The sequence below is a fragment of the Primulina tabacum genome, chromosome 11 (genome assembly GCF_025594145.1).
Source record: "Primulina tabacum isolate GXHZ01 chromosome 11, ASM2559414v2, whole genome shotgun sequence".
In the NCBI taxonomy this organism is placed as follows: Eukaryota; Viridiplantae; Streptophyta; class Magnoliopsida; order Lamiales; family Gesneriaceae; genus Primulina; species Primulina tabacum.
Window position 1 is genome coordinate 4,491,484 of NC_134560.1, and position 10,113 is coordinate 4,501,596.

The following is a 10,113-nucleotide window of genomic DNA, read 5'->3' on the forward strand; positions in this document are numbered from 1 at the left end:
AACAGAATGGGATTTAAGAAGAAAGATAAAATAATTCCAATATTCTTAGCTTTGTTACACCCTAGTCTCCCTACCAACCCTAGTCACGATAGTATTTATTACAAATTATTTCCTATGTATATTACACATACCTCCTATCTGCTTATGTTCTCTGATTCTCGTACTCTAGAAGAGAACCACATCTTCACTGAGAACTACTGGCGGCAGTATATCTGATCGGACTTTACGATCCGACGGTACCATCGGCATCATCGAGGGTTCGCAAATAGGGCTCGACTTTATTATATAATTCGAACGATTCCGATACCATTCTGTTTATACAAGAAGTTTTTGTATCTAGTTCTATATTTGAATATCCATTCATTCATCTTTCAACCCAGCTCCTTCCTCTCATTGATTTAGTCTGTTGACACTGTGAACTAGATGAAAGTGATGAAGAGAGTATCTCCTTTTACTTGATTTAGCAAATTGAAAGAATATTTCCAACAACTGAATTCCTTAAACTGATCTGTTTCAACTTTATTAAACTAATAATAATAATAATAATATATATTATTATTATTATTTTAATAATAATTTTTCTAAAGCCAAAGATGGCTCCATTTGACATTATTGAATTGTGGTAGGGTACAATGTTTACACAAAATGGATGAGAAACGATGGGTCCCATTAATTGATCAACTTTGGCTTTAACCTGAATTTTGTATATCGTATTGAAGAGGAGCCTGATTATTACTGTTCATGGTGTTTCTCCATGTCTTTTAATAATAATAATTAATAAAACAACTAATTTTAAAACATTAATTTCTGAAAAAATGATTGGAATATTTATTGAAAAAGTAACATAATAGTTTATGCATATATTCACAAGAGTAGTTCTTTTATGAGACGGTTTCCCAAATTTTTATATGTGAGACGGGTCAACCCTACCGATATTCAAAATAAAAAGTAATATTCTTGGCATAAAAAATAATATTTTTTCATGGCTGACCTAAATTACAGATCAGTATCATAAAATACGATCAGTGAGATCGTCTCACACAAGTTTTTATATATTCACAAAGATCCATAGTAAATCTAAATCATATAATAAAAGAGATATTTATCGACTTTAAAATTTTAGGAGATAAATGACAGATATTATCAGTTGATGATTGGTTGTGATGTTCTCCGATTCTTCATATAAACACACGGACGTGGTCCAATCATCTTTTTTTTTTTCCCTTGTCTATGTTTTTATTGTTTATATAATTCTAATTTAAAACTACATAAAATCCGAGGATTTTGCTTGGTTTTAATGAACTATCCACTTACCTATGTGCGTGCAATATAAATTGAACAAAATGAGAGGTGGGGGACAACAATTAAGGATAAAGTTTCTCATTTTAATATATATTTTTTCAGTACGGCGAGTAAATTATTTAACATGATTAAAAGGAAACTTAATGCTTTACTCTGTGATTTGGTACAGAAATAAATTTAAAAAATTGTCAAATAGTAATAATTTGATTATTAATATTTGAGTGATAAATAATCGAAAGATATAGATAAATAATATAGTTTGATAAAATATAGGAGCAAAAACTTACGTGAGACGGTCTCATAAGCCATATTTTGTGAGACATATCACTTATTTGGGTCATCCATGAAAAAATATTAATTTTTATACTAAGAATATTATTTTTTATTGTGAATATCGGTAAGATTGTCCATATATACTCAAATATTGGGGGTTTGGTATGATTATAATAATGTGAATTAATTTTATGTATTTTTTTTATAATGATCGAAATATCCCTAATGTCAATTTTCTCTTTCCCACTTATTTTTTCTTTGAAATTAAATTATCATTCTAAATTAAAAATAAATCTTATAAATTGTATACATTTTAACAAATATATATTTCACATTCCAAATAAAACAAACTATTACTATTTTGACCAAAACTACAAATATATATTTTACATTCCAAATAAAATAAATCGATATTTGTTCAAGATTTTCAATGTTTTTTGTTTATCTAATTTCATCCGAAAAAATACATACGTCCACACTACAAAAATATTTATTAACACAAAAAATTTAAGTCTCACAAAAATTGAACACACATTTAACTATTGAGATTTAGCTTCTCGTGCGTACAATGAATTGTCGATTGGAGATTTATTGATGCAGCCGTAGATTGCATCGCTTTGAATTAAATTCTAATCCTAAAATTAATGATCTGTGATTGATAGAAAAGTCAAAAGGCTCTGAGGGGAAATTCTGCTGTAATTTAAACCCTCAGATTTCAATATATTTCCTAGCAGATTGGCACATTTCAGTGTGGGAGCTGCTGGAGGGCCAAAGGAAAGTTGGTTGGGTAATAAAAATTATTAGCGGGCAAAAAAAATTAATATTTTACGAATTATTAAATGTAAATTTAACGCAGATCCGAATTTTCCCTGTTCTCTTTTGTTGTGGTGTAAAAAACTTGGAGGAAAAAGTACGTATTCCGCGTTGAGTACACATCGAAGACGTAATTGACTGATGCCATTATTACTTTTTTTACCTTCAAAGGGAAGTTAAACATTTTCTTTACTGATCTTCTGCCATTTTCAAGATTCTGTTTAAATCTTCAACATTTCTTTATTTATTTATTATTGTATACTCGAGTATTTCATAGTACATTTAATTATAATCTAAATACTTTATTCCAATATTTTATAAACGAGTTTGTTTGACAAAAATTGTTAGCAAAAATGTATTTATTTGTAGTCAATTATGCAAATCACCAACTTGCTTCACATGATTTCAAAAAATACAAAAACTCGTGTGATATGATCTCACAGGTCGTATTTTGTGAGACGAATATCTTATTGGGTCATCTATGAAAAAATATTACTTTTTATTGTAAATATCGGTAGAGTTGACCCGTCTCACAGATAAAGATTAATGAGATCGTGTTCCAAAGACCTATTTCTTAAAGAAAATGGTCCACACACGAGTATAAACTCAAGTCAAATATAAAAGTTACCTAAGCTAAGAATTATCCACAATATATTTTTTAATATATGGATTTGATAAAGCACAAAATATTCTATTATGGGCAACAACCGATTTAATAATTGATCGATAATATGTGGATAATTTTTTTTTTTTTTTGGAGGTTAGGAGTGGGACTGGAACCCGAGTCTCCCACGTTTTTACTGGGTCAGTTCAACCCCCGGTCTCAATATATGGATAATTCCGATAAATTAGGTGTTGTAAATATGTTTACATATACTTGTCGTTTTTTAGATGAGATTTAAGATTATTATAACCGAGTTTCGAACCTGAGATCTCGTCCTATATTCGAAAAATGTTGATATGTGTTTAAACTCGTGTCTTTGTTAATTCGGAAAAACGAGTTGGAGTTGTGACTTTCCCTCCGCCATCAATAGTAGACTTTCGAGTTTGGTATGAAAACGCAAACAAGACGATGATAAATGTGAAATATCGGATTATTTAGTGTTGAATGGGTCACACGTGTGTGGATGTTCGAAGTCAGACATATATTCAAATGTATGCATGATTCCTCGTTTAGTTGCAATTGTATTTAGTCCATACTATGTTGAAAATTTGTCATTCAGACTTGGAAAATGGCAAAAGTTAATTATTTTTTTCTTTATGAACAAGTGTGAGACAGGTTCAAATAATATTTTCCAACTTGTGCAAATTTATCGACTTGTTACCAGACAAATTACCCTTAATTTCTGGACCCAAATAATTAATAACAATAATAATTAAGTTTTGGCAAATCTTGTGAATTAATCCGATCAAGATTTTAATGCGTAAAGGAATGTATTTAGGTTTGTGGGCTCATAAGTATAATTGTATCACAAAAATATTATGAGATCGTTTTACGATTTAATTTTATGATATAGATATCTTATATGATCTGAGTTATGAAAAATTATTTTTTTTATTCTAAATATAAATCAAATTGACTCGTATTATGATTATAAATACGTGAGATTATCTCGTTGAAAAATCTAATTGATGAGAATTGAATAATATGAAATTGATTTCAAATAAGAGTAGATGTGACTCCATTCCCATCTCGGTCAAAAGCACAATGTGAAGTTAGGTTTTGATAATGACGCTTAACATTTCCCACCTTTTCATATTGTACGAACCCACAATGAATAAAGAAGCAAAAAATCTATATCACTAAGTCATATCTTACTTTTATAAATTAAAACTGATCAAATAATAATAATTTAATATTAACTGTTTTAATATAGGTAAAATAATTTTTGTGAATAGATCTCTTGTGAGACGGACTCACGAATTTTTATTTGTGAGATGGGTCAACACTACCGATATTCACAATAAAAAGTAATACTCTTAGCATAAAAAATAATAATTTTTCTTGGATGATCCAAATAAGATATCTGTCTCATAAAATACGACATGTGAGACCGTCTCACATAAGTTTTTGTCATAGTTTTTTTGTTTGATTTATGTGTTGATTTAATGTTTGGCAATCTAATTCAGGAATATTTCAAATCATAACTCCAATTCATGATTTTTTAAAAATAATTTGTTATAATTGAATTTCGAATCCGATATTTTATTTCAAAATTTAGATCACGGTGTCATCTTCACATCTACTAACTCATCTTCTCACCTACTATTGTTATCATTCATTTCTCAGTGAAAAATGTTTGGCCAGCCGTTGATTTCAATAGCATGATCATGAGTAAGAATTAGAAATGGTGATGAAGTTGAACTCTAGCTGAGCAAGATTATGCAGTGAGTGTATATATTACATAAACTATTTTGCGAATAAATTTTATGAGACTGATTTTAAATCAGACCCGATTCATAAAAACTATTACATTTTATGTAAAAAAAATATTATTTTTTATTTTGAACATATATCGTATTGACTCATTTTATAAAATATATAATTTCACAAAAACATACTCTATATGTTATCTTACATAATTACGTTTAAGGATTTGACTAATTAAAGATAACAATACAAATCCATCAGTCATTTGATGTGAGTGGATAATCATATCGCATTTGAATATAAGATACATAAAAGAACATTTATTCCGCCCAAAAAAGTACAATTTTTCCATTAGATAAACAGTGACTTCATTTCATCATAATTATTGGATCAAATCAAATTATTTAATGATATTTTTATCACATTCTGTTGGGCTGAGAAATACAAGCAATTTGGATTTTGATGTTAACAAAACTTATTATCATGTTCATAATATATTTACTCAAGTGTGGAGTTGTAATCTCAAGTTGAAAGCTGAAATTCAAAATCAACCAACATGAAAATATGACGAGTTGCAGTCTTTCAATAATTTCTCATAGTTCGATGATGCAAATAACAAGCTGCTAAAACGAATTAATAAAAAACTCAATTTTAAACAAGTCATATTCCCAACAACACAGTTGGTTCGAAGTTTATATAGGTGAAAGATTAGTCGGAAGATTGAGCTGATGTAAACGGAAATAATAATCAACTTGAATGTAGCAGTTCTGGTATTTCGGTCGTATCTCTTGGCTCCATTATTCAAATGAAACTATTGAATATGCACTACAAATATAAGAAAGCGATCTACAAATTATCTTCACAGATCAAAGTTTGAATGGCACCAAAAAAAGCTGATAAATCACGTTGAAATTGTTGGTTCTGCACAAAATGAAGAACAAGTTCTAGATTGCTAACAACCTGATACAAGCATATTTTTCTCATACGAATTTGAAATTGATGTGATTATTAATTCCATTGAAAGTTAAGAAAAAAAAAACTACAACTTTTATGTTATCGATTTGTCAAAAACCTGACAAATCAAGAACTATAACGAAACAAAACCAACAACTCGACTTGTACTAGATAGGAAACAGCTCACTCGGAACAACTTAGATCAAGCCAACGGCTCAAAATCATAAAAGATTAGATCAGACCATCAAATCGAGCTGATCATATCAGCATAGTTTGATCAGCTCGATCTGATAACATCTCAGTTTCAGAAAATGGTCTGAAATGCGAATTTGGCCTTTACAATGTCAGAATTCGTACATAACCTTTCCAAATAGTCATATTCTTTTTTCTGACGTATATATCACTATTAGAGGCTATATATACAACATATTGAATATTAAACGCAAGATTTGGAAGATCATTCAAAAAATAGGCAACTTATATAAAGAAATTAGCAAGAATGAGAGCAAACACAAGTGCGAGAATACATTTGATATATACATACATTGTAAAAATCCTCACACAATATCACTCACACATATACACGAGGGTTGAGTTTAAAAATTTAGTTGAGTGAGTCTTCACACAAAAATATTAAATATTGTGTTTGTAGTTTTGGTATAAGAGACGTCAAACATTATCTCACTAGTGTGCTAAGAGTTTCAATTATGTACTGGAGAAGTCTTAAGTTGAAATTGGTTTGTACAAGAAGTTATATAAATCAAAATCTTTTAGTGAATCCTTCCTAGGTGGAATAATGAGTAACATAGAACTTGTTAATATCCAAATATTCATAAATAATTCGTTTCTATTTATTTATTGCATTTAATTATTGCTACTATTTTTAAGATGCTTTGTTGAATCATTTTATGTATTCTTCAAATACCCAAAATATTGCATATAGAGTGTCTGATAAAATGCTTAAACCAAAAACTTTTATACACATTCAACTTATATATCTTTTAAATGATTTTCAAAATGTTTAATTTTTTTGCGAGAGATTATTTTGAACGTCTTCCACTTGATTTGAAAACCAAACTCGATTTAATTTTTCGATGTTCAATATTTAAAAACTGGACTATTATAGTTCAATTCTTTGTTCTTAAGACGATTCTATGACAACCATTCTAAATATTCGTTATTTTTATGTAGAATTAAAAAAATAATTTACTCACACCGAATTTTTTTTGAGCAATTAATCATGCGTTGGAAATTTCAATATATGTGAAAGCCCAATAATCAAATAATACACCCGCCAAACGAATCTAATTTGGGCTTCAAATGAAATAGGCGGGGTAAGTCAAGTTCAATGCTAAATTATAACCCGATTGAACATTCGGACAACCCGGCTTGCTTGTCATACAATCATATCCGATCTGATTGCAAAATCCGTTCGAAGGAAATTAGAACTAAACGGGCAAAAATTAAGGTTAATAAACGATGATTACTACCATTCTATATTTTGTGTGTGTGTGTGTTATTTTATTTAAGAAACTAATTCAAAGCTTAAATATATTTGTGCCTAAATATGTGTATATTCCTTGATTCAATTAGCCGCAGCTTCTGGGCAAAAACTTTTCTGAACTTCGAGGGTTAGTTCCTCTACACTCACTTGGCATTCCAATCCAATCTGTCTATCAGAAAGAGAAATAAACAAATTAAAAATCGATGATAGTGTCATGCACTGATTTCTAAACATGCAAATTCAGATGTATTTCAAAGATATCGAAAAAACTTAAGAGGATCCGAATTGTGTGTCACGCAATTAGCGACTGATTCGAAAAACCATTTCTAAAATATGGATACAAGCGACTGTGTTCTTTCGAAAATAGGGACGGTACTCTTCAAAAAGCCGTCGCTAAATTTGAGACGGATTTTGAAAACCCGACGACCAATTTAGAGACACATTTAAAACATTCATTAAAACCGTCACTAGCCTTTTTTTTTTCCGTGTTTAGATCTCAGGGGACCCAATCTCATCTATTTTTTTAAAAAACTTCTACTTACTAGTATAACACATATATTTATTTCTTTCGGGAAATAGAAATATGGTATGACATGTGATTTCTAAAAAAAAAGCTATTATGCCCGCATAAAATGATCTATGGAAAAATAAATTCCAGCTAGTTTCAGATAGAGCAGGGTCATTGGATACGTAAAGTTGGTGGATCCATTGTAATATGTATATTTGGATGATTTCTTGAATAAAAAATTTAATAATTATATATTGTCTGTCATATTTACGAACTTGCTTTCATAATGTTAAGCCATAATAAGTACATTATAATTCGGTTTATTAACGTAATTCGAGTGTCTTGAGATTGGTTTGATGCATATTAAGAAACCTAAAGCAACGTTAATTTATACCTTGATGACAAATGAGTATAGGACAGTATCTTCCATGCTACTGATGTTCAATTGAAGGATCTCGAAAGAGAGATACTCCAAGACATGGATTATCCTCACAACTTGACCAGGGATCCGCCTGGATATGGTCCGAAGGAGCACGTTCGACCCGGAAATCTTGGCGTCAACATCTACGATGGGAGAGTTGCAAGAAGCCCCGAATTCTTTAAAATTAGTGTCACCATCTGGTACTTCACGAGGACTCAACTCCAAAGGTTTTGGACTAAATCCAGGACTAGGGCTTAGCCTTTTTCTTTTCTTTTGAGCTTCCAAGGATTGTTTAACTTGGTGCAATTCTTTGATAAATTCTATCACTCCACCTATAATTGATGCTTGATCACCCTTTCAAATCCACACACACAATACGTAAAATGATCAGTCACAGTATTAGAGATAGCAAAAATTAATAGTAGTAGTAGTAGTACTGGAGAATTTAAGAGGGGTCAGGCCGGGAAGCAACTGCTCTAGCTCATTCACATTTCGCCTTTGAGAGTACGTAGTCAACATTACCATGTTTACAAAATCAGTATACCACAAATATACTTCCCACAGTAAGGGTTTCTGATAATTTTGAAAAATTTGATTCATGGGTCATCTTTTATGGGGAAATGGAGGTCTGGCGTCGTTGTATATATGTACATATGCAGAGCTTTTTAGGAATGGTGATTTACCCTTTTGATGTAGAAACAGGGAGTCAGGGAACGTAAAACCTTGAGATGTTCATTCATTTGTCTCCTTCTATTTCTCTCCACAGAAATGTGAGCCATTGTCGACCCACCAAGAAATTTTTGCTGTTGGTGATCTATATCCAAACAAGCCTCCAGCTTTTATAGTAATCTATCTGTATGTGTAATTCATAAATCCAGCATGCAAATGCAATTAAGTTGGTGAATGCACGTACATACACAAATATATATATATATATATATATATATAAGTACGTGTAGGGGAGGGATATCCCTAAAGTTGTTACTACTAACTAGGGCTCTCATTCAATGCAAAATGCTGCACTCTCGTGAGGTTAATTATTCAGTTTTTACTCTTTTACACTGCTCACTCTCACTTTCGGTTCATGTGAATTTTTATTCTGTCGATTGATTGTATAAATTTCTCCAGTTTTTTCCCCTTCAAAATTATAAATAACAATTTGACTTATTTTTCTTGTTTTAAAAAGGAGCGACATTATCCATTTATTATACGGATCAATGGATGATTGTAGCCCTTGAACCAGGACTGCTCGAAAAATATCGATAACGGGCTCACGATCGAGTTGATGTGTTTTCTAGGTCGTCGACCGAAAGTTTTTTTCAATTAATTTATACAAAAAATAAAATATTAATATTTGTAGAGGCGATTGAAACTAAGGTGTTTAGTGATTGGAAAATTTGTTGTATCTTATATATATATATATATTCAATTTTTGTCAATTTTAATTCTTGGCCATCAGGAATGTTGACAGTGGCGGAGCCAGAAATATGACTATACCCGAACTAAAATTTTAAACTCTAGAATCTTTTAATATTTTAAATTGATCTACCCGAACTAATATCATATTATTCTAAAATTATAAAAAATTTACATATAAATTTTTTTTAAAAAAATTGAGCCACCCGGGCTAAAGCCTGATTACAGGAGCATGTGGCTCCGTCCCTGAATGTTGAGCATCCCATTGTTATAAGTTAGCGCCACATCAACATCGTGCCAAAAAACAATCATAATTGCAAACAAATAACTAAAAATGACAATTTTCCCTTGAACGATTACATAATTGTTTGAGAGATATATCGAATCAAAGAGATCATTTGTCTCTGATGACCTTATTATTGTTGAAGGGCTTACCAAACAGATTCGAGATGATGCTGTCTTCTCAGTAATTTTGTAAGAAAAGAACTTTTATACGTGATATTTTGAAGAATTTTGTACATTAGCTAGGACTCTTTCAATGACGAATAAAA

The 10,113-nt window shown here is 30.5% G+C and overlaps 1 protein-coding gene across 1 annotated transcript; it reads right to left on the reverse strand.

Annotated features, from left to right (window-relative positions):
- Nucleotides 1-7,236: 7,236 nt before the first annotated feature.
- On the reverse strand, nucleotides 7,237-8,965 carry LOC142519030 (transcription factor MUTE-like). Its single transcript, XM_075621919.1, has 3 exons — nucleotides 8,830-8,965; nucleotides 8,120-8,500; nucleotides 7,237-7,382 (listed from the first exon to the last, which is right to left on the reverse strand). The coding sequence occupies exons 1-3, from the start codon at nucleotides 8,923-8,925 to the stop codon at nucleotides 7,299-7,301; spliced, it is 561 nt and encodes a 186-aa protein (XP_075478034.1). The 5' UTR covers nucleotides 8,926-8,965; the 3' UTR covers nucleotides 7,237-7,298.
- Nucleotides 8,966-10,113: the final 1,148 nt, after the last annotated feature.

What these genes read in the sequence shown, in the direction of transcription:
- LOC142519030 (XM_075621919.1), bottom strand. Translation starts at nt 8,925, where the DNA reads ATGGCTCACATTTCTGTGGAGAGAAATAGAAGGAGACAAATGAATGAA. An exon ending in CCTGTTTCTACATCAAAAGG is followed by an intron (nt 8,501 to 8,829) that starts GTAAATCACCAT and finishes TGGATTTGAAAG; the next exon opens with GGTGATCAAGCATCAATTAT. An exon ending in TATACTCATTTGTCATCAAG is followed by an intron (nt 7,383 to 8,119) that starts GTATAAATTAAC and finishes TCTGATAGACAG; the next exon opens with ATTGGATTGGAATGCCAAGT.